At 50.7% G+C, this 24481-nt stretch overlaps 2 protein-coding genes across 2 annotated transcripts in view; one reads left to right on the top strand and one right to left on the bottom strand.

Annotated features, from left to right (window-relative positions):
• Window positions 1-11179: 11179 nt before the first annotated feature.
• PRKAG3 (protein kinase AMP-activated non-catalytic subunit gamma 3) lies at window positions 11180-18322 on the top strand. Its single transcript, XM_032412146.1, has 13 exons — window positions 11180-11223; window positions 11934-11973; window positions 12418-12573; window positions 12936-13339; window positions 14494-14575; window positions 15087-15145; window positions 15266-15311; window positions 15546-15600; window positions 15786-15912; window positions 16046-16211; window positions 17508-17545; window positions 17721-17867; window positions 18206-18322. Exons 1-13 carry the CDS (start codon window positions 11203-11205, stop codon window positions 18320-18322), a joined length of 1458 nt encoding a protein of 485 aa, XP_032268037.1. The 5' UTR covers window positions 11180-11202.
• Window positions 18323-23528: 5206 nt separating this feature from the next.
• Window positions 23529-24481, bottom strand: part of LOC116630995 (sterol 26-hydroxylase, mitochondrial) — a 33496-nt gene continuing 32543 nt past the window's right edge. Inside the window, exon 9 of the mRNA XM_032402019.1 lies at window positions 23529-24431. Within this exon, the coding sequence (XP_032257910.1) occupies window positions 24312-24431 (120 nt within the window). The 3' untranslated portion in view covers window positions 23529-24311. The remainder of the gene's footprint in view (window positions 24432-24481) is intronic.

Genomic DNA, 24481 nt, shown 5'->3' on the forward strand with positions numbered 1-24481 from the left:
ATATGATTTTCAAAAGCTTGGTCTCCTCCTGCATTGCTCTTGGGTGCTAAGATCATTCTGCTGCTCCCTTACTCTGCTGTGTTTGGGGGAGCACTGTAAGGTCCTGTCTCCCCACATACACCATGTAACCCTTTCTACTCTGGATTCTATCAGGAAGCACAGACCGTCTCTGCTCTCAGATCCCACTAACCAGCCAGGGGAGGGGGCAGAGGGCAGAGCCTTCCTTCCTTAAGAACCCACATCTGCTCACCCTTGCTTCTCATCTGACTCTTGCCAAACCAAGAGATCTCTGTCTCCTCTTGGGGCCAAGAAAGTCTTAATCTAACTCATATTTATTCTCCTAACTGTTTTGTGCTTTTTGTTTGTCCTGCCTGTTCTGTCGTTTCTTTTTTCTCTCAATTTCTTCCCTTTTTATTTATTAACCCCATTTATATTCTTTTAGTGCCTTTTCTAGACATTACAGCACTCATGATTAATATATCAAAATCTAAAGTTAATCAAAACCCAAAATCTTTTCCTCTTCCCAGATAATACAAGGATTTTCAAATGCTTTAAACACTCCATTTTTCACCACCTTTGATTTATATAACATGGCTGGTAGTATTTGCATTCTAACCCCACAGGACATTACAACCATTATCTCTCTTTTTTTGCACTTATGATTAATTTACATGTATCTACATTTTTACCACTTTCCTTCTTGTTTTTACCTTCTTAAGTCTCAGATCTACTATGTAGGATCACTTTCTTTCTGAAGCATGTTCTCTGGAAATTTCCTTTACTGAAGTGATGAGCCACCTGTTTTTGTTTGTCATAAAATACAGTTTTTGTCTTCTTGGTAAATTTTCTTTTTGTGTAACATTATAAGTTGGAAGTTGCTTTCTTTCAGCACACTGAAGATACTCTACTATTCCTGGGTTTCCCTTTTCTATTGAGAAGTTAGCTGTCAGACCATCATTTCTTTGAAAGTATAGTTGACCCTTGACAACATGGGTTTGAACTGTGTAGGTTTGATTACTTGTGAATTTTTTTAATAAATATATTGGACAATTTTTTGGAGATTTATGACAATTTTTGAAAACCTCAGACAAACCACATAGCCTAGAAATATTGAAAAAAATCAAGAAAAGTTAGGTATTATTGTAAGGGTACAGTATATAATAAATATGACATACAAAATATGTGTTAGTTGACTGTTTATGTTGTGAGTAAGGTTTCCAGTCAACAATAGGCTATTAGTAAAGTTTTGGGGAGTCACAAGTTACACTCAGATTTTCAACTGCACAGGAAGTCAGCGCCCCTCACCCCCGTGTTTTTCAAGGATCAACCGTGATCTTTTTTTTTTTCCTCAGTTGCTTTCAATTTTTTTTCTCTTTGTCTTTGGTTTTCTACAATTTTTGCTATGACTTTTCTATGTGTGAGTTTCTTTCATTTGTCCTCCTGGGGATTCATAGACTTCTTGAATCTGGGAATTGTTATTTGTTGATCAGTTCCAGAAAGTATCAAGCAATCTCTTCAAATAGTGCTTCTACCCCATTCTCTCTCCACTCTTCTTCTGAGACTCTATTTAAATATGCTTTAGACTTTTCGGCTTTAACCTCTATGTCTCTTAATCTCTTTCGTATCTATTTTACATATTTTTTAACTTTCTGTATTACACATATTATAGGTAAGTTCTTCTGACTTGACATTCAATTTTCTCTTCAGCTGCACTTAATCTGTTAAGTACATTTATTAAGTTTGTATTTTCACTTATGTGTTTTTCATTTCTAGAAATTCTGTCAGCTTTTAAAAAAAATATTGCATCTATTTATGGGGGGGGCAGAGGGAGAGAGAGTCCCAAGCAGACTCCACGCTGAATGTCGAGCCTGACTTGGGGCTCGGTCCCATGACCCCGAGATCATGACCCGAGCTGAAACCAAGAGTCAGCTGCTTAACCAACTTCACCATCTAGGCGCCCCTAGAAGTTCTGTTTGCTTTTTAAAATAATATGTTATGCTGCTTTTTTTAGTTTCCTATTTGCTCCATACTTTTTCAAACTGTCTCATATTTCATTAAACATAATGAGCACATTGTTGTATATGAAGTGTCTGATAATTCCAGTTTCTGAAGTTTTTATGGGCTTATTCCTGCTATCCGTCTTTTCTGCTGGTTCTTACAATTTTTAGTGTATCTCATTATTTTCAACCATGTGCTGGATATTACTGGAATAATTTGTCACTTTGAAGGAGCTAACTTTCTCCAGAGAACATTTGTGTTTGCTCCTGCCAACCACCTAGGGTCATTACTGATTTAGTAACACTTTAAACCAAGTTCAAGGTTTGACACTCTCTGAACGAGCCAGTTGAGGAAAACCTTATCTGTAAATCTATGTAAGAGCTACTTTGCTTCTGGATTACACTTACTCTGAGGGTGTGGTCCTTCGAGATCCCAGTTTTTTATAGACGGGATTGCCTCTCATCCTCCCAGCTTGTGGAAGTCCTGGGCCCCCATCGTCACACATGGCTCTTGCTAGAATTGGCAAATGCCCTAGAACAGAGCCTCTTCTCTTTTCACTAATTTCACTGTGTACCCCTGTTTTCCTTTCAATTGGACCTAGTAAGTTCTTTTTTTTTTTTTTTAAGATATTTTATTTTTTTATTTGACACGGAGAGAGAGAGTACAAGAAGGGGGAGTGGCAGGTAGAGGGAGGGGGAGAAGCAGGCTCCCCGCTCAGCAGGGAGCCCAATGCGGGGCTCGATCCCAGGACCTCGGGATCATGACCTGAGCCAAAGGCAGACACCCAACCAACTGAGCCACCCAGGTGCCCCAGGACCTAGTAAGTTCTTTATTATCTTGTCTTTTCAGAGCTTTTAAGAAGCTGCTCTTTATATTTTATCCAGCATTTTGAGTTGTTTTTGGTGGCATGTGTTTTCTGAATCACCTAGCCTGTCAAAATTCCCAAATCTTTTGTTTAAGCCAAAGGTATTCCCTTTCCTCCCAGAAGACCTCACTCAAAACTTAAAAGTCAGAAGATGCTTTTCTTTCCGCTGTATCATTTATTCCCTGAAGCAATAAACAAGGACACACCAAGCCTGAGTGAGAAAAGGTCTATCGGGTAGAAGAAAGTACCCTTCAATTTGGCTATTATTTCAACACATTATTGTGCCACACATCTAAACTGCTTAGCCTAGTGCCAAGCACATAGTTAGGGTTCAGTAAATAGTTGCTATTGTCATCATTATTATTTCTGTATCCAAACTTGCCTTTTTAGGAAAACTTCCTTCATTAACCTTGTTCCATTCCAATTCTTCCTTTACTGTGTTTTCTTCAAGTACCTTTTCAGCCTGTTGATTTATTCTAATTGTTTTTTCAAATGTGCACTTTTTCTTGGGAAAGCGCAATGACTGAACATCATTCCCAGAAGCCTCTGAAGGTGTTGAGATCTTGTTTCTTTGTTAACTCTGGTATCAGAACTCTTTCAGTTACAGGTGACAGAAGACAATTCAAACTGCATTTAAAAAAAAAGATTCGGGGGGCCTGGGTGGTTCAGTCTGTTGAGCTTCCAACTCTTGATTTTGGCTTAGGTCATGATCTCAGGGTCGTGAGACTGAGCCCTACATTGGGCTCCTCGATGGGCACGGAGCATGCTTGGGATTCTCTCTCTCCTTCTCCCTCTGCCCCTCTCCCCGCTCCCCTCCCCCACTCACACACTCTCTCTCTTTTTTAAAGATTTTATTTATTTGACAGAAAGAGAGAGAGAGAACACAAAAAGGGGGAGTGGCAGACAGAGGGAGAGGGAGAAGCAGATTCCCCATTGAGCAGAGAGCCCAATTCAGGGCTCAATCCCAAGACTCTGGGATCATGACCTGAGCCGAAGGCAGACGCTTAACCGACTAAGTCACCCAGGCATCCCCTCTCTCTCTTAAAAAAAAAAAAAAAAAAAGATGCTATTGGTTAATGTAACGGAAAAACCCAGTGGTAGGTCTTCAGTTTGATCCAGGGGTTCAGTATATATCAGGAGAACCTGGTCTTTCTTATCATATCATGGTTCTTTGGCCCTTTATTTTTCCTTCATTCTCAGGCAGTTCCACTCTGCATGGTAGCAGAACCTCCACACTTACAACCTCAGCTCCAAATCCAGTGGAAGCGTGCTCCTATTCACTCCAACAAAGGTTCCAAGATTTACCCCATTGGACTAATTCGGTCAATGTCCCTTTCTTTCGTTGTGGCTAGGGGAATGTGATGTGCTCATTAGCCAAGTCTGCATCAGAGGTATATTTCCTGGAACCCACAGTTAAGCCCCTCTGAAAACCATGAGTTTTGAGATGGGAGGAATTGTGGTTTCCTGAAGGAAAACTTGGAGGATTGCCAAAAGAGGGGTAAATGGATACTGGGTATCCACAAGCACCATCTGTCCACTTCAGTCTCCAACAGCTCACAGAAAAAACACTCAGGAATGGGGCCCTGGGGCAGAATAAATTGCCTTAATGAGGTGCTGGTTCTATCCAGGTCTTTGGGACACGGACATAGATTTCAGCCACACGCAGACAGGACGAAAGCTGGAGTGTTCAGGTGACTGACCTGAAGGCTGCTCCCACAGCCTCCCGACCACTCTGGTACGGCAGACCCCACTTGGAATTTATCAGGCTGCTCCCCTTGGCCTCCTCGAGCTGTTTTTCTCCCTCTGATATAAAAATAATGCTTAAACAGGATCCCGACCCCATATCCCAGGCAGATCAGCTATCCAGAGATGGCAGCCAAATTCACCCTAGGGTCAGGGTGCAGGGACTTATTACACCCAGTTTTGAGAGCAAGCCAAGAAATAGGGTTTCAAGAAATATTATACCATGACCAGAGACTAAAAGCAAACACGCAAGGAGTATTTATTTCCCAGCCAAAGCCAGTACCTTCTGCTGATTCGTCCTGCCAAAGATAATGGGTCGGGTTCACCTGGCAGCAAGAGCGGGTGTGGGAGCTCTGAGAGGCAAAGGGCAGGAACAGGGCAGAGAACTCTTTTTTTTTTACTCTGGAAAATCACTATGGGTGTAGTGTTGAGCAGTGCTAGGGTCTGCCTGAGCTGAAGCCCTCCTCCATCCCCATCCTCGATACCAATATCTCATGGGGAAGGTCAGTGCCCCCCAGGCCTGCTTGCCTTCCGAACCTTGTAGCTGGAGGGCTAGGGGGACTGAAAGCAGGTGGCGAGGCAGTAATTATAGTAACCACTTACTGAGCATCTATTAGATGACAGGCTTGTGCTTTATTTACAGTAAGCTTTGGGCTTAAGAGTGTGGCACCGGAGTCCAGAAACACTGGTTTTGACTCTGAGCTCCATCTCACTCGCTTTGAGGTTTTGATCAAGTTAATCTCTTTATACTTCGATTTTCTCATCTGGAAAATTTTTATCATATGTATATAATAATATTAATACATATGAAATATTTCAAACTTAAATAACAAACATATAATAATATTTACCACACAGGGTGGTGAGGGATTACAAGAGATACTGCATACAGAATGTTTTGCAGTGTCTGGTAGGTATTAAGCGCTGCATAAATGTGAAGGATCATTACATACACTTGTCATTTCTAACCCTACCCCAATCCTACAATGTGAATGCATTCGCTAGAGAGAGGCTCAGCTGCTGTAGCAGAGCTTCGATTTGTCAGTGGTTTAAGCAAGACGGAAATTTATTTCTCTTTATAGCATGACAGCCCAGAGGTAGACAGGCCAACAAGGGGCGGGAGAGGTTCTGTCATTTCCAACCTGCATCTTCCACCATTGGGTTCAAACGGTGCCCCAGCTCTGACCATTGTATCAGAATTCCAGTCAATAGGAAGAAGACAATCTGCCCCTTCTTTCTAAGGTCATTCTTTTTTTTTTTTTTTTTTTAAAGATTTTATTTATTTATTTGAGAGAGAGAGAATGAGAGAGAGAGCACATGAGAGGGGGGAGGGTCAGAGGGAGAAGCAGACTCCCTGCCGAGCAGGGAGCCCGATGTGGGACTCGATCCAGGGACTCCAGGATCATGACCTGAGCCGAAGGCAGTCGCTCAACCAACTGAGCCACCCAGGCGCCCTCTAAGGTCATTCTTTAGGTCTGCATATAACGCTGATGCTCAGATCCCATTAGCCAAGTTTAGTCACATGGCCATACTATCTGCAAAGGAAGCTGGGAAATATAATCTTGCACTTGGCTAAAGTTGTGGGGGTTAGTTGTAGAAGGAGAGAGTAGATACTGCTCTGTGAAAGCCCACCATCTGGCCACCCCAAGCAGTGAACACAGTCAGCAGCCCTGGAAGGGAGGCATCTGGGCACCGCACCAGCTCCGAGCCCAGGATCTCTGAAGGATGAGGTGTGGATGGGATCCGATGGTCTAGTGACCTGTAAACTAACAGACAGATAATCTGCTCCTCTTACTCTCCGTAGACAACAGTGGAAGAGGAACAGGATAAACTCAGTTAAAGCATCCACTTGGATAGACCCTTTTGTTATGATACACTGTCCTTCTTCATCTCTTATTACAGTCTTTGGTCTAAAATCTAGTTGGTCTGATATAGGATGGCTACTCCAGCTTTCTCTTGGTGTCCATTAACACGATCAATGGTTCTCCACTTCCTCACATTCCATCTGGAGGTGTCTTTGAGTCCAAACTAAGTCTCTTGGAAGCAGCATATTGATGGGTCTTGTTTTTTAATCCATTCTGATACCGTGTCTTTTGGTTGGAGCATTTAGTCCATTTACATTCAGAGTAATTATCGGAAGATATGAATTTAGTGCCGTTGTATTATTACCTGTAAAATCACTGTTCCTGTAGATTGTCTCTGTTCTTTTCCGGTCTGTGTTACTTTTGGGCTCTCTCTCTCTCAAAGAGTCCCCTTTAATATTTCTTGCAGGACTGGTTTAGTGTTCACAAATTCCTTTAGTTTTTGTTTGTCCTGGAAACTCTTTATCTCTCCTTCTATTCTTAATGACAGCCTTGCTGGATAAAGTATTCTTGGCTGCATCTTTTCCCCATTTAGCACGCTGAATATATCATGCCCATCCTTTCTGGCCCGCCAGGTCTCTGTGGACAGGTCTGTTGCCAGCCTTATGTGCCCACCCGTGATGGGTATGAAGGAGGGCACCTGATGTAATGAGCACTGGGTGTTATACGCAACTGATGAATCACTAAATCCTACCTCTGAAATTAATAATACCGTATATGTTAGCTAAATTGAGTTCATATGAACATTTTTTTTAAGATTTTATTTATTTGAGAGAGAGAATGAGAGAGAGAGCACATGAGAGGGGGGAGGGTCAGAGGGAGAAGCAGACTCCCTGCTGAGCAGGGAGCCCGATGCGGGACTCGATCCTGGCACTCCAGGATCATGACCTGAGCCAAAGGCAGTCGCTTAACCAACTGAGCCACCCAGGCGCCCCACATGAACATTTTTTTTTTTAAAATCCACTTGGAACAAGAAAGAAAGGCAAACACCTAGCCGTCACTGGATCTTATCAATTACCAAATCCAGCTGGGCAGGAATTGCAAAGCTGTTTCTCCACAGAGGAGTAAGTTCTCGGGTATGCCTCTGGCAGCCACTGGTTCTGCTCTCTGGGGAGGACCTCCCCTTTCCATTAGCCTAAGCGGAGTCTGGTGTTGCCTCCTGGGAAGTTATCCCTTACCCAGGATCCTCTAAGGCTGCCCCGGAGAACATGTCTTTGCAGACCTTACAGCTTCTTTTTTTTTTTTTTTAAAGATTTTATTTATTTATTTATTTGAGAGAAAGAGAGCGAGACAGAGAAACAGCATGAGAGGGGAGAGGGTCAGAGGGAGAAGCAGGCTCCCTGCTGAGCAGGGAGCCCGATGCGGGACTCGATCCCAGGACTCCGGGATCATGACCTGAGTCGAAGGCAATTGCTTAACCAACTGAGCCACTCAGGTGCCCGACCTTACAGCTTCTATAGACCCCTTCCTGCTGGCGCGTATCTGGGAGGCTGGTCAAACCAGCTTTTGGTGACCAGGTTTGTAGTTTCTTTGCCAATACAACACCCTCAAAATCTTTAAAAAAAAGATTTTATGTATTTATTTAAGAGAGAGAGAGAGAGCTTGAGCCGGGGTAGGGGCTAAGGGAGAGGGAGAGGGACAAGCAGACTCCCCACTGAGCTAGGAGTGCAACAGGGGGTTCAATCCCAGGACCCTGAGACCATGACCTGAGCCGAAGTCAGACACTTAACCAACTGAGCCACCCAGGTGCCCCCAACACCCTCAAAATCTTTTTTTAAAAAAATTTTATTTATTTATTTATCAGAGAGAGAGAGAGAGACAGAGACAGAACACAAGCAGGGGGAGTGGCAGAGAGAGAGGGAGAAGCAGGGTCCCTGCTGAGCAAGGAGCCCGATGAGGGGCTTGATCCCAGGACCCTAGCATCATGACCTGAGCCGAAAGCAGACGCTTAACTGACTGAGCCACCCAGGCATTCCCACCCTCAAAATCTTAAAAGGCTTCTGACTGGTTCCATATTTGAGTAACCACAGCCAATGGTCTCATAGAGCCATAATTTCTGTGCCTGATACTCTGGATGTGGTGTACTTTCTATTCTCTCTCAAACTGCTGGTGGCTATCTTGAGGCCATCTGAAAAAATATGCTTGGCTGTGAAGGGAGCCTCCCTTATTCTGCCCACTGGGCCAGTTCCCACTGTTGCTGAACAGAGTGTGCTTGGGAAAGGTTTGGAACCACAGGTACAACCCTGGCGAAGGCTGCCTCTTCCAAACCACCTCTTATAACCAGCCTGAGAGCACCTCTCCTGTAGGTCTTTGCTAGTAGTTGCAAGCAACAGCCCAGACACACTAACATTCTGAGTGTTTCCATCTAGTTTCTGTGACTTATAGGCTCTATTAAGGCATTATAGATGGCTGCCACACCATATGTTTTGCTGTAATAAAACAATGGTCACCACCTTACCAAGATACAATACTTTTCTTTGCTATCTGCTGCCCAATCTCTAAACCAATGTCACTTGTTTTGGACTTTTTAGAGCAGTGCCACTTACAGATACTAATTCTGCATTCATTAGGATGCATGTTTGGTTGCTGTACCAAAGGCCCACTTTAAGAATGACTTAAACAAGAAAATTTATTTCTCTCTCATGTAAAATAGTCTGTAGACAGTCTAAAGCTGGTAGGGTGACTTTGAAACCTTTAACAAGCATCTTCCACTTTGGGTACAAGATAGCTGCTCTAGCTCCTGCCATCACATCAACATTCCAGCCAGCAGAAGGGGAAAAGGAAGAGGAGGAACCACGCCTCTTTCTTTTAAGGCCTGACCTGGAAGTTGCTCACATCCCTTCCACTCACATCACTTTGGCCAAAACTAGTCACAAGGCCTCATTTAGCTGCAAGGAAGATTGGGAATCTGAGTCTTTATTACCAGCAGCCACTCCAGCTAACATTCAAGTGATTTTACTACTAAAAGAAGAAGAGGAAAATAGATGGTGGGAAGCAACTGGCAGTCTGCCACAGAATGTTTTCATCCTCATTTTACATTGGTAGAAACAGGCTCAAAGAAAACAAGCAATGCTTTTTAAGGTCATATGGCAAACAAACGGCAGAACATGAATTTTAATCAGGTCCATCTGACCGTAAAACAGGCTTTCCATCACATCCAGCCAAAATATTTTGGTCATCAAGGTGCCCACTGTTTACTTGGAGATACAGGACCTTCCCACATGAATAGTCATGTAAATGTCAGCTCCGTGCGCCCTGAGATAGGTACACAGAGCCTGCTCTATAAGGAGACCGGTGCGTGAGAGTGAGGCCATCAGGGAAGACTGTCTTAAAGAAGAGCCCTCCTACTGGCCCTGTAGATGGAACAGGCCTGAGGGAGAGGGGGAATGGAGCATCGCAGGAGAAGGCAATGGTGTGTTCTGCACCTGTTCTGTATCTGGCTTGGTTTTAAGGTGGCCCGGAGCTTAAGGGAGGGTAGAGGCCTGCCAGTTCTGATGCATCACGTCTCTCCAAGGATGGTCCACTTGATCCTTCCACCAGTTGAGGCGTGCCTTAGACACTTTGCTGTGCCTTAGACATCCATCCTCTGGGACAAGACAGGAATAGGCCAGGGATCCTGCAGAAGGAGATCTGCACTCACCCCCAGTACTTACCCAAGACACACACGGAAAGGAAAGTCCCTTCCCTGACCCATTCTCCTCCGCCCTCCCTGGAGGCAGGACAGGGGCTTTGAGGGGTGAAGAGAAATGTGTTCGGCACATTCAGCAAGAAATCCAGTAATCCATTACTGTGTGTCCACTCCAGGGCCCGAGACTGGGATGGAAGAGGCTGGAAGAAGGAGAGGAGGGGCGGGCAGAGAGAGGGGAGCTAGAGCAGCTGGTCAGCATTCCCGATTTGGACACTGACTCAGGCCCCAGGAATGCCAAGGAAGGGGGGTGGGCAGCCACCAGAGCCGGGCTGGGATCCTGTTGGCACCAGGAGATGTAGGGACAGCATGCACAGAGGGATGTTGGGACTGGGGCTCCCACACTCTGGGACCCACCTCTGAACCACTGGTAGAAACAGACGTCTCTCACCCTGGGCCCTCGAGCTCACCGCACAACTTCCCGGTGATTCTCCTAGCTCCCCACCTTCCCGGCCATCCCACTCCAACTCCTCCAGCAGGGAAAGGGACAGGCTCCTGGGACTCAGATGGGGACATCTGGACACACAATGGCCACTCTCCTGGGACCTCCCACAAACCCCTTGGCCCCAGCCTCCCCCCTGGCTCCAACTTGCCCTTTCTAACTCCAGCACCACCCACGACGGAAGTTTCTAAGAGGAAGAACGTTGAGCTCAACTCGCCTCCATTTTCCCTCCTTTGGCACCTGACAAAGATGAGAAGGAACCCAGGACTCCGAGAGCCCGCCTCCTCCCACCGGGCCCCCCCCCCCCCAGTGCCCCCCAGTGCTCCAAGCCACCTCCCCCGTAGCAAGGTCTTTCAAGTTTGTCCTTGAAGACCCAGGAGGGAGCCCAGGACCAGGCCTCAAGATTCCAGGTGCCCCCCTGCCCTCCCCACCCAGCCCCAGGCTCTGGGCGGGAGCAGCTGAGCCTGTGGGGCCCTCCCTCCTGCTGCCTGACACCCAATCAGAGAGAAACCGATCTGGGGTGGGCCGGGCGCCAACGGCCGGGCCCAGAATAGTGCGGTGCGGCCAGTGTTGCGCACTTGCTCTCCAGTCGGTCGGGGTTGGCCACATGGAGCACGCACTGCGCCGGGTACAGGGGTCCCGGGGGACGGGCGCTGGGGCAGCCGAGGCCAGGGGACTGCGGGCACACCACACTGTGTGAATGTGCGTGCGTGTGTGTGTGCGCGCGCGCGTGCGGTCTGGATTGTGTGTGTGTGTGTGTGCGCGCGCGTGCCGTCTGGATTTTCTCTGTGTGTGTGTGTGTGCGCGCGCGTGCCGTCTGGATTTTCTGTGTGTGTGTGTGTGCGCGCGCGCGTGCGGTCTGGATTGTGTGTGTGTGTGTGTGCGCGCGCGTGCCGTCTGGATTTTCTCTGTGTGTGTGTGTGTGTGTGTGCGCGCGCGTGCCGTCTGGATTTTCTCTGTGTGTGTGTGCGCGCGCGTGCCGTCTGGATTTTCTGTGTGTGTGTGTGTGTGTGCGCGCGCGCGCGTGCGGTCTGGATTTCCTCTGTGTGTGTGCGCCCGCGCGCAGGTGTGCGCCTGTGAGCATGTGGGCTCTGTGTGTATGTGTATTCTTCGTGTAAGTGACGTATGTGGTTCTGTGTGGATCTGGGAATGGTTGAATGTGTGTTTTTCTGAGTTTGTATAAGTGTGTATGGGTGTATGTGTTTGTGGGGCGTGGGGGGGGTGGGTGCGTGTGTGTGCGGGCATGCACACGCACACACGCGGTGGGAAAAGGAGCTCCCTGTGGTTTGGGAATGTGGGCCATGTTCCCACGCCTTCAGACCTTCTTCTCCCTCACAGAACCCATCCTGGAGCCACCTTGGGGGACCCGAGCATCAAGGTATGTGGGCCACTTCCTTTGTCTCCCACCTCTCTGGGCCCCCAATCTCCTCCACTTTCATAGCCGGGCTTCTGTCTCTCTCTCCTTTTCCTTCTTTTTCCTGTTTCTTCTTCCTTTGTCCCTCATTTCCTCCTTCCTCTTTCAGAAGAAAAAGTGGGGGGACCTAGAGTCCGAAGACTTTGACCCTAGTTCCGACTTTATCACTTACCAGCTGTGTGAACTGTGGCAAGTTGCTTAACCTCTCTGATCTCAGGTCCCTCTTTAGTAAAATAAGGGTGATAATAATGCCTCCCTTATAAGATTTCTATGAGGTTTGAGTGAGAAATATATAGGAGAAAAACCCTTGGGGAGTTTGCAAATATTAAATATTATTATTGATAACATTTTAATTGATTTTGTTGTATTACTCCCTATTAACCAAACAGGCCCCATTCCCCCTTCCAGAGATGAGCTTCATAGAACAAGGAGAGAACACTTCATGGCCATCACCAGCCATGACCACTGGCTCAGAGAGAAGCCATGGGAAACAGGGGGCCAAGGCCTCGAGATGGACAAGGCAGGAGACTGTGGAGGAAGGGGAGCTGCCGGGTCTGGGGGAAGGTGAGGCCCAGGCCAGTTCTGGGGAGTTGGGAGTGGGGGCAGTGGGATGTCCCAGAGCCTGGGGCTGGGGCTCTCCTCTGGATCCCTCCAAAGCACAGAGGTGGACCCAAGCCTCATCCTGTAGCCTCAGTCTGTCCACATGGGAAAGGTCAACTGCGTTGCAGAGCCAGGGGTCCGGCACGGCCAACTCAGGACAGAACCACTATCCTGTGTGACTCTGAGACTCAGCTTTCTCACCTGCAAAATGGGGCCACAGCATCCAGGCTTCCCAAGGCTGCTGCGAGGTTGACCCAAGCCAGCAGATAAGAAAGTGCTCCAGAAGATGGACTTACCGTCCTCTCCCCCTCCAACAGATCCAACAGATTCCCAGGCCAGGCCACCTGCTGAGTACACCGGGCTGGAGGCCACATTCCCCAAGGCCACACACTTGTCCCAAGATGCTCCTTTGGCCCGGCTGGGCTCCCCACCCGCAGAGTGGGACATCTTCCCCCATGACGATGCAGCCTCAGCGGTGGGCTCCAGCACAGATGATTTGGAGCTGGACATAGAGTTCCCAGCCACCGCGGGCTGGGGGTATGAGCTCGGCCTGGTGGAAGAGAGACCTTCCCTGTGTCCCTCCCCGCGGGCGCTGTTACCCAGGCCGGGCTGGGACGATGAGCTGCAGAAGCCGGGGGCCCAGGTCTACATGCGCTTCATGCAGGAGCACACCTGCTATGATGCCATGGCGACCAGCTCCAAGATGGTCATCTTCGACACCATGCTGGAGGTAGGCCATGGCTCTGCCCCACCTCCCTCCTCAGGGGCTGCAGCCCCCGCTCACACCCTCCGGGACACCCTGCCGGGCACCCCCTGCAAGTCCCCTTCCAGAACTCCTTCTGAACACCCAAGAGGCCAGGGCCGGGGAGGGCTTCTCTCCCTAATTGTCATCCCAGCTCTGCCATTTAGTATCTGTAGGATCTTGGGTCAGTCACTTTACCTCTCTTGTCTCTAAAATAGGGATGGGGGGCGCCTGGCTGGTTTAGTCGGAAGGGCATGCAACTCTTGATCTTGGAGTCATGAGTTCGAGCCCCATGTTGGGTGGAGAGATTACTAAAAAAAAAAATAATACAAATACAAAATGAAATAAAGTGGGGACAGGAATGCCTGCTTTGCCCTACAAGCTTCGGAGGACTCCTGGGACAACCCAGGATAAATGGGAGCATTTTGCGAACCCCAGAGTATGTGGAAGACATAGCAGGGTGGCCTAGGACAAACAACAGGGAACTCTTGGTAACGGAAAATTAGGATGAGCTCTAGTCCCTGCTCTTCCACTAGGCTAAGCTATGGAATGCCTGATTCCATTCTTACCATCACAGAGAGCAGGCCAGTGTTTCCAGAAGCACAGCATATGGACCATCCACAGTACACTATTTGATTCCAGTGGTAGATGAACAAATATATTTATTTTAGTAGCTTTGCATTTATTTTAATACGCATTAGAAAAATCCACCCAGAACAAATACAAGCAGTATAAGTGGTATTAGGATGAGGCCACACGAGTCACCGTCAGATTTATTTAGAGAAAAGTATTCTGTAAGTATTACGTAAGTAAGTATACCTCTAGTGCCTAGATTAGCAAAAACTATACTGTGTGTGACTGTCCACATATGACTTCCGAGTGGGAACGCTGGGTTAGTTTCCCACCCCCGGGCAAGCCAGGGGAAGGGGTCCCTGCCGCGCCTCTGGCCACCAGCAGCCTTAGCTCCGAGCAAGTGCACCTGACAAGGACCACGTCCAGTGGATGCCAAGGCTTAGGAAAGGCAGTGAAGCTCACATACAGGAGACCCTGGGAGAAGGCCCCAGGGAAGGCCCGTGGTGGGGACAGTGTGCCACTGAGGGGCAGGGAGAGACTCACCCCCCACCGTTCTCTCTGGCCCTCAGATCAAGAAGGCCTTCTTCGCCCTCGTGGCCAATGGCATTCGGGCGGCACCTCTGTGGGACAGCAAGAAGCAGAGCTTTGTGGGTGAGGAGGGGCGGGGGGCAGAGGTGGTAGGGAAGGGGAAAAAGAGATCTTTGGTGGAGATTCTGGGGCTGAGCTCTGATGCGCCACAGCCTTGAGCAGACCCTCGGGCCGAGCCAAGCTGGGGGCTGGCACTGGGAACATCAGATCCCGGTCTTGTGGCCACCGGGTGGGAGACCCCACGCATGGAGTAGGTGTGACCAGCTGACCACTGCAGCTCTACTCCCCCGTGGTCCCATGTCATAGGTGCTAGATAGGAAGAGAGGAAAGGGAGAGGAAGAAATTAGGAGAATAGAAGGTGGGGGAGGAGAGAAATGACAGGGGAAGCATAGAAGGGACGACCCCCATTTCTCAGGCATGGGAGGGGCTGCCCTGCTCCCCTCTTTCCACAGCTCCCACAGCTGTCTCAGTCCTCGGCCTCTGGCAGAGCGGGGAAGGGGGTCCGACCCCTCAACCCGCCTCTCACCACAAGGCCCCAGGCTGACCCCCCCACTCTCCCCTCCTGACCCTTCAGGGATGCTGACCATCACGGATTTCATCTCGGTGCTGCACCGCTATTACAGGTCCCCGCTGGTGAGAAGTGGGCTGGGGGTCCCCGGGGGCTCCCATCTGGGCTGGGACGGAGGGTGGCTCAGGGAGCCTGGTGTCCCGAAGGGCCCATGTCTGACTTCTGGAGTCCTGTCTGTTGTCTAGGTCCAGATCTATGAGATTGAAGAACATAAGATTGAGACCTGGAGAGGTGAGCTGGCGGGGGTGGGGGGTGGGGGGGCGCCTAGAAGGGGCTGAGGGTGTGTGTGGGTGAGCGGGGGGCCAAGCACCTGGGGTGGAGGATGGGCAGTGGGGATTTCCTGGAGGGAGCAAGGGAAGGGCCAGAGGGAGCCCAGAGGGCCTGAGGGAGGAAGACAGTCTGGGAGCTGCCAGGTGACGGGCAGGGCAGCCAGCTCCCTGGGCCTGACTCTGGCTTTGCCTACAGAGATCTACCTTCAAGCCTGCTTCAAGCCTCTGGTCTCCATCTCTCCCAACAGAAGGTAAGTGTCCCCAGCCACCCACCTGCGCCTCCTTTACCCGAGCAGTCCTCTTCCCCAGCTCCTCAGTTCTGAACTCATGGGCTCATCCTGCAGGGGACAAGGCAGCCTGTTCACCCTGTCCTCCTTTTGCAGGGGCTGGGGTGGAGGGCGTATCTCCCCCAGACCCACTGCTCCCACCTCTGCAGCCTGTTTGAAGCTGTCTACACCCTCATCAAGAACCGGATCCACCGTCTGCCGGTCCTGGACCCGGTCTCAGGCGCCGTGCTCCACATCCTCACACACAAGAGGCTGCTCAAGTTCCTGCACATCTTTGTGAGCCTGGGCACAGCCTCGGGGTGCCCTGGGGGGCTAAACAGTCCTTGGCCCAACAGACTGAGGAGGGAGCAGCTGGGAGCCCTCGGGGTGCTGCTCCACCCTGATCCCCACCTGTCCCTAACCCACCCAGGGCACCCTGCTGCCCCAGCCCTCCTTCCTCTCCCGCGCCATCCAAGATCTGGGCATCGGTACATTCCGGGACTTGGCCGTGGTGCTGGACACAGCGCCCATCCTGACGGCACTGGACATCTTTGTGGACCGGCGCGTGTCTGCACTGCCCGTGGTCAATGAAGCTGGTACCTGCACCCAGGAGTGGGGCTGGCTAGGGTGGGGTGGTGGCAGGCAGGGGTCTGTGGGCATCAGCTCAGGACCCAGGGTAGAGCTGGGGCTTGAAGTCTGCCTGCTTTGAGTCTTAGAGCCATTCCTTAGCCTCTCTGTGCCTCAGTTTCCTCATTTGTGACATGGGAATCTTAACAACACCCATCCTCTGACTTTAGGGGATGATTTGAAAGGAATATATGCAATAAAATGAGCGTGGTGAGAGGAAACAAGAGATGAGGCTTTTAATGTTAATTCATCCTAAAATGGGCCATGGGATCCAGCCAGATCTCCCCTTTTCTCACTCTGAAGAGGGGTTAGAGGGACTCCATTTCTTTGGTTGAACCATGGCTGTAAACCATTTCAAAGTTAAAATTGCTGTAATGACGCTAGATACCAAGAAATGTTTTGATTTATTTTTGATTATGAAAAATTTCGAATGTATGAAAATGGTAGGAAAAAACATATAATGAAATCCACCTATCCTTTACCTGGATTAACTCCTGTTAACATATTGCTGTAACCAGTTGTGTTTTGTTTTTTTTTTCCCCCTTTTTTTGCTGAAATAATTTAAATTACAGAGATCATGTCATTTCCCCCCTACCCCTTCAGTCTGCACCTCTTAAAATCAGTATATTTCCCATATCACCTAACAAAACTCTAAATAATTTATTAATATTATCTAAGATCTGATCCTAATTCTCATTTGCTCACCTTCCCTGAGAATATCTTTTTTTTTACAGTTGATTTGGACAAACCAGGATCCAGTTAAGGTCCATGCTTGCATTTGCTTATTTTGTCTTAAGTCTCTTTTAATGTGGAACGGTTCTGTCTTCACTTAATTTCCGTGACATTATCATGGGTCGGTTGTCCTATAGAATGTCCCACCTCCAGATTCGTCTCTGCTTCCTGCAGGTGGCCTCAGTGTTGTTCCTCTGTTCCCGGGTTTCCCCGTAAACTGGAAATTAGATCTAAAGCCTTGGTCAGATTCAGGCTACCCATTTGAAGCTAGGGTATTTCGGAGGTGACACTATGTACTCGTGTTGCATCACATCAGGCGGCATATCAACCTGTCTGTCCATGATGCTGTGTGACCTGTGGCTTCAGGTGGTGACAGCCCGATGTGTCATTTTTGAAGCCAGTAGCCAGGGAGGGGTGGGGGGGTGTCCAGTAGTTCCTTCTGAAAGCCCGCCCCCGGCCCTTGCACAACGTCCTGGTCCTGATGTGAACCTCTTCCCTTTCTTCCTCTCCTCCCCACCCCCCGCCCCCCGCAGGACAGGTCGTGGGCCTCTACTCCCGCTTTGATGTGATTGTAAGTGTCCGCGGGATGGGGAATGAAGGCGCCACAGGGAGAGGCGGTGGGTGTGAGGATCGGTGGAGGGTTATCTGTGGACCAGAGGACCTTTACGAGGGTAGAGGGGCAGTATGTGTGGGTCCGGAGCCTGGCTGAGGGGCTGACTCACACGGCACCTCCTTCCCTGCCCCAGCACCTGGCTGCCCAGCAAACCTACAACCACCTAGACATCAGTGTGGCAGAAGCCCTGAAGCAGAGGACACTGTGTCTGGAGGGAGTCCTTTCCTGCCAGCCCCACGAGAGCTTGGGGGAAGTCATCGACCGGATTGTCCGGGAGCAGGTACCCCATACCCCTGCGTACGCACGCCCAACACATACAGTCCAGTCCTCATGAGCGGCTCCAGCTGTCCCTATACACCCTGTCCTCCCGTTTCGTGGCCATTTCGAGCTCTCGGTGTCCACACTGGTCTGCAACTGGTCCTGCCCATGGGGCCCCCGTGCTAAGGGCCACAGACAGTTGATCACCCAGAGTGGTCAGAGCCACCCCTAACTGGTTTCTAGGAGATACGCTCTTGCTCCTCCAGTTATGTTCCTTTGATGCCGATTCTTGGCACCAGCCTTGCTGGCTGCCGTAGCCGCACAGCTCTGACCCCTCACGGACCCTCTGCGGACCCACAGGTACACCGGCTGGTGCTAGTGGACGAGAGCCAGCATCTCCTGGGCATCGTGTCGCTCTCCGACATCCTGCAGGCGCTGGTGCTCAGCCCTGCGGGCATCGACGCCCTCGGTGCCTGAGAACGTCCGAGTCCTCCCTCCCAGGCCACCTTTCACACGCCAAAGCCAATGAGGGGAGCCAGGGGACCCGGTCTTCGTCTTCCCTCACCCCCATTTGCTGGTTTGGCTCTGGTACGGGTAGGCTCTGCCCTGGGCCATTTATCTTTTGGGGCTCTCAGATCTCAGACTGGGGCACCTCGAGGACGGGAGTGGCCCAGCTCATTGCTGAGGAGCCCCATGAAAACTCCAAGTGTCAGGACTCACTGTGGGGCCCCCACTTTGTCCCGGTCTCAGCTGAGGTCATGGAGGTCCTCATAAGAGGGATGGGCAGGGGCTGGGGTAAAGGCAAGGGCAGTGATGTGATTTCAGATGCTCTGGGGAGACTGACATGCCCTCTCACGACTCAATTCCCGCCGGCTCGGAATTCCACCGGAAGGAAGCAAGTTAATAAACCTTTGTTGAATGGAATTTCCATGCTCAGTAAAAACTACGGCCGAAAGGAGGGAGCTTCTAAGTACTCATCTCAGTAAATTTGACACCGTCTCAGACTCTTGGCTGGTAGCATGCTCGCTAGGGGCTCGCACAGATTCCACCTGCTTGGCGGGGCATGGCAAGACGAGGTGCCCGGATTGGAACGGCAATCTCCCCCCCACAGTGTAGTCACTGTCTTCCCTTCTCTTTTCCCCACAGGCTTCTCCAGCCTTCCCTAATTGCCTCTGCCTTGCCTATGCTCCCAGAAGCCCTCACGAATGCCCAGTGCACCGTGGGATGGTGAAATGAAGGAGAACGGCTGAGTCAAGCCTAGAGATCTGTGAACCAGAAGCACTGGGATTACCCCAGGGCCGGTGGCTCCGGGCCCACCCACGTCACTTTCCCCCCACCTGGGGGGTTGACCGGCCCCAGCAGGGCAGGAAGGCCTCGGCCGGCGGGGTTCGTCAGGAGCTCTGGATTCCTCAGCTTCTGGACTACCTGGGAGTCCCAGCTGTTCCTCCACAACCACCAAGGTGGTTCCGCACCACTGTGCCCCTCCTCCTCCTCCCAACATTGTCATTTCAGGGCTGCTGGTGGTCGCCGTGGAATAGCAGCTCTGGGTGGAGTCTGTTGAGTGGGGTCCTCCCTCCGTTTTCATCCTGAGCACCAGCAAACATTGTTCTCATTCCCCAGGGACAGCCTGGGTTTGGATCACTGAGGATGAACCGTTGAGAAAACAAAAAGAAAAAACCACGAATGAACTTGAATTGTGCAAGTTTAACTCAGAAAAGGCCAGTCATTTGACCTGAACCTGTGGCAAGACCCCTGTGCTTTCTGAACTCAGAGACACGAGGGAAGGTCTGTGATGGACAAACACTACGACTGGCATTTCTTTGGTGCATAGAGCGTTACCCCACCGAAATTTCTTTTTTCATCTTTCATTTATAACAAAACCACAAAGAAGATATGAATTAGTTAATTACGTAGTAAATACAACTCAGTCGACAAACTCTCATCTGCAGGAAACATAACTTTATTTTTCTAACACTGAATGGAGTTTCTATTATGAACCCCGTTTCACCAGGTGGGAGAAATTAATCTCAGTCAGTCTGGGGCTCATCCCCCACCTTTGCCTGGGGTTAAATTCGGTGAGGGGGGGAAGGCTTTAAGTAGCGTGAGACTTTGTTCCTCTGTCATCATCACCCATGCATGTCAGCACCAGCTAAAACAATCCCATTCCCATCTGGTTGTCACTGGTTGGTCATTGGTGGGCCTGGCGCCTGTTAGGTTCTCCCTCAGTCCCTACCGCGAAGCCTCCTTGGGCCCGCTTGCTCTTGGGGCTTGAGGACATTCTAGCTCCTGGGCCTGCACCCCTCTGGGCTTCGGGAAGCTCTGCAGGGCCGTCCCAAGCCCATCTGCTCAGACGGACAGCAAGTGGTCTGCTTTATTCTGCATTTTGCTTTATTTCGGCCTCCACCCTGGAAACATAGGGCACAGGGCCCTTCTACCCTTGTCATCTCCAAACCTCTCTGGGGTATTTGTCACACTCCCCCCTCCCTTCAGACACAGCTCCCTTCTCAGGGCCCCTCTTCTCAGGGACCCCAGAAATGTGGACTTCAGAGATCTCCACAGTCTCTTTGCTTCCCCAACCCCCATCAACCTATGGCATCTTTACCATTGGGGCCTTTTTACTAACCCACCATGCATTCTTCCAAGTCCACTGTCTGTGTCTTGTGTTTCTTGCCACCTACCTTGAGGGCCAAATTCCAAAACCAAGACCAGGTTTCTGCTGCATCATCCCTCCCCTGTGGCAATGGACACCGTAGGTCTCCTGTCCTGTGGGCAGAGGATAGGCTAATATTTCTAAAATATGATCCCACCTCATTTACTTCATGGAGCAACGGAGTGGAGACATTTGTGCTTGATGAGTCAGGCAGCAAAAGAGGGCCTTTTCTCATAGATACCCAGCCTCTGTCTCCGACTTTGCCATAACCCACGGGTCAGTGCTGGCACTGCTCTGGCCCTCCCTGGGAAGGCCCCGGGCCTTGGGCTCAAGTGGGATGATGGGATGGGGGTGCTTCTCTGGGCCTGTCTCAAGTGACAGTGTCCTCGGAGAGCCGGGGGCAGGCTGCCTCCAGGTGCGGGTGGGGGGGGGGGGGGGGGGGGGGGGGGGGGGGGGGGGGGGGGGGGGGCAGATTGCTCCGCATAAGCAGACCTTCAGAAGTCATAGCGCAGGCAGAAGGGGCAGCCTGAGGACGTCCCTCCTTCCCTTTCCTACTCCCCCTGAGAGTAGATAGGTCTCCAGCCTCCTGGGCCCCACCATGCTGAGGACCCAGCAGTTCTCCCTTGGGCCCTTCTGTGAGGGACCATGCCAGCGCCCTGCCTCAGACCTCCTGCTCGGATCACAGCCCAGCCCTCCGTTCCCGACAGTCCTCCAGCATCACGGCTGCTAGAACAGAGGCAAAGGGTTGCCATGGGGATAACTCCTTTCCCGACTCTGAATAAAAGTGTGAAACCCACCCTGCTGGCCCCTCTGTTCATGCCTCTGAACCTGGGGCTGGCCACGTTTTCTAGGCATCATTGGCTCCATGCCCCTGACTCCTGCCCCGACCTCCGAAGCCTCTCCAAGTTTCTGTGTACCCCAGGCTGGACTCTCTCCCACTTCTCAGCCCACCCCTTCTCTTCTCTCCCACCATCTCAACAGCTGTCAACCCTGGCAGGGCAACAGGATGCCCCGGGGAGCTTTATAAGATGGAAATTCCAGGGCCGGTGCCTAGAGATGCTAATATCCTGACTTGGGGGGGGGGGGGACCTGGGCAACTGTATTTATTTTCTGCAGACACTAGAGATTTATGATGCATAACACGTGATGAGCACGATGGCTTGCTGAGAGATAAGGATGCCTCATTTCCATAATTAGGAAAATCATTTGTCACGTTATTGCATCTATATTATTTGTTATGACTAAGATCTACAAGAAGAGCTGGCTAAGGGCAGGGGCACAGCATAGGAGAGACACGATTTGCTGGCATTCTTGCTGGTCTTCCAAACATCCACAAATACAGAAGAATTCAGTACAATGTCCCGTATGTCCCTCTCATGATGACAGTTGTCAGAATTTTTATTTAACATGCATCTTTTTTTTTAAGATTTTATTTATTTATTTGAGAGAGAGAGAGAGCACAAGAGGGGGGAGGGTCAGAAGGAGAAGCAGACTTCCTGCTAAGCAGGGAGCCCGATGTGGGACTCGATCCCGAGACTCCAGGATCATGACCTGAGCCGAAGGCAGATGCTGACTGAGCCACCCAGGTGCCTGACAAGCTGATTTCTTACCCCAAATTATGGATCTTACCCAAAAATATGGATTCTAATTTGGCCAACAAGTTCAAATTAGCTGCGATGGCGGTAAGGAGATTTGCACATTCTTTTCAACCAAAGGTGTATCTGCTGTGCTGAGTTAACATTCGCTTGCTTCTCTGCAATGATCCTAAATCCTATTGTTCTTCTTTCCTTACAGAGGCGGGTCAGGGTGGATAATCAGGGAGCCCAGCTGTTAACATTGCTTCCCTGTGACTTATGTGGGCAGCGCAGGGTCCCTGAGACCGCAGACCCCTGGTGGTCTGAAGGAGCAGCCCACTGGGAAGGCAGAAGTGGCTCTGGTTGACTTTGTGACAGAAATCCCTGCCCCCTCTGAGCCTGGCTCCCACGCTCCGCATGCATAAGGCGCTCTCACAGCTGAATCCTGGCACAGGTGGGGTCAAGAGCTATGCCCTTATAATCAGGAATTCCTCCGAACTCTCTCCAGATTTCCGGACTCAGTAGGAAAAACTCTGCATCGTCCCCTCTTCTTCCTTCCCCTGCCTACTATTGCAGCCTCTTCTCATTCAACAAACTTTTATTAATCGCCTCCTAGGGGCTAGACACAGAGTTGGTCACCAGGATCCAAACTGAAAGGAGCTTGATTTGTGCCCTCCAGGGGGTGCACCGCTGGTTGGGGAGACAGTCGGGTCTCCAATATGGTCAACAGGCAGAGCACTCAGTTCTGTAACATGGCGGGGGGGGGGGGGTAGGCGGGGAACACAAAGGAAGTGCTTGTGCTCCCCCAGAGAGGTCAGGGGAGGCTTATTCAAAGGCAGTGACATTTGAGCTGAGCCCTAAGGAAGAGCAAGTTCTCTGGGATGGCATCAGAGTTGAAGAGAGTGTTCCAAGGAGACGGGACATTAAGAACAGAGTATTGAGGCCAGAAAGAGCGGAATGTGCTCAGGTCTATACAAGGAATTGGGGTTAGGCTGTGGAAAGGGTTTCTGGGCAGGGAGTAGGGGTGGAGGGTAGGTGCCAGAGTCTTCCAAGCCAGAGTAAGGACTTAGGACTTTGCTTCAGGGCTGAGAGAAGCCACTGAAGGATTTTAATAAGGACAATGACATCTTTTTTTTTTAAATCTCACCAACATAAGAAATTCGACTTTAGTTTTCTATGACCCAGCAGAAATGTACCACCGGGGCTGGGACTGTGAGGCTGGGACTCATCGCTTCGTCAAACCCCGCGGTACTCTCGGTCTCCGCCAGCCCGCTTGCCCTCTGGTCGGCTTCCTGTGCTGAAGAGGCTGGAAAGCTGAGAACTACAATCCCCATACTGCCCTGCAGCTCGGGTTCCAGGCCGGCCCTGGGTTCCACCTCTCGGTTGTTTGTGAGATGTCGGTGGAAGGTGGTAGCAGGACAGAGGCCATGCTTCTGCTCCTCCCAAGGTCGCTGTGTCGCTGTCGCCTTGTGGGGGGCGGGAGGAGGGGCAGTCATGGGCCAGGAGTGGGGGCAGGGAGGACGCTTTTTCTCCCCACCGGCAGCACTGACCCGGGAGACACGGAGGCGCACTGGGGCCAGCAGCTGTGGCGACAGCTTCGCGACACTCATGCTCCTGAGGGCGGCCAACCTGGTGCTTCCCAGGCTGATGGGCGCCCCGGGAGCCGTTGCTGAAGATCCAGCCGAGAACGCCTCCATCCATTCTGGCAGCACTTCACTGCCTATATCAAAGGACTTTGTGTTCAAAAGAGGGGGCCCCTCTTGGGGTCCGGAGGATTGTTCTACAGATCCTACTCAGGCTGGGCTTCAGCAGCACCAGCTGAAGGTCCAGGAAAGCACAGGTGTTCTCACTTTCTATAGAGGGAGAGGGCTCTGCCTCCCACAAGATCCCTAAGTGGGGAGAGGCTGTTCCCCAAACACAGCAAGGGGCTCAGATGCTGGGTCATCAAAGAGAATGACAAAGGTCTCCAATTATGAATACAAGTCCCTTTATTCTGTATTTTCTCCAAGGAGAGCAATGTGACATGGTGGTGGCCTTTTATCTGAGAAGGAGACATTCAAAGTGATCAAAGTGGCAAAAGCTCAGGGTTCTACAGAAAGTGCACTGAGTTTCTTTGACCTCCGGTGTCTGGCAGCCACCTTCTCCCCTTCCTGGTCTGAGACACAGCAGTGGCTAGGAATGAGTGCGCCAGGGAGAGAGAAGGGGGCTCCTCCCAGGAGGCACGGGCCCAGCGCGGCCCAGCTCAGCACTGCCTCGGCCGGAAACGCAGGCTCACCTTCTTATTGGGAACCAGGACAATGCGGGCCATGCTCCTCACCTCCCCTGTCTCGGGGGCCAGGACCACCTCATACTGCTGGATCAGCTGGGAGAGAACGCACGCGGGGCGTTAGAATCTGCCATCTCTACCCACTG

The sequence above is a fragment of the Phoca vitulina genome, unplaced genomic scaffold, assembly GCF_004348235.1.
Source record: "Phoca vitulina isolate PV1807 unplaced genomic scaffold, GSC_HSeal_1.0 scaffold1, whole genome shotgun sequence".
NCBI classification, from domain to species: domain Eukaryota; kingdom Metazoa; phylum Chordata; class Mammalia; order Carnivora; family Phocidae; genus Phoca; species Phoca vitulina.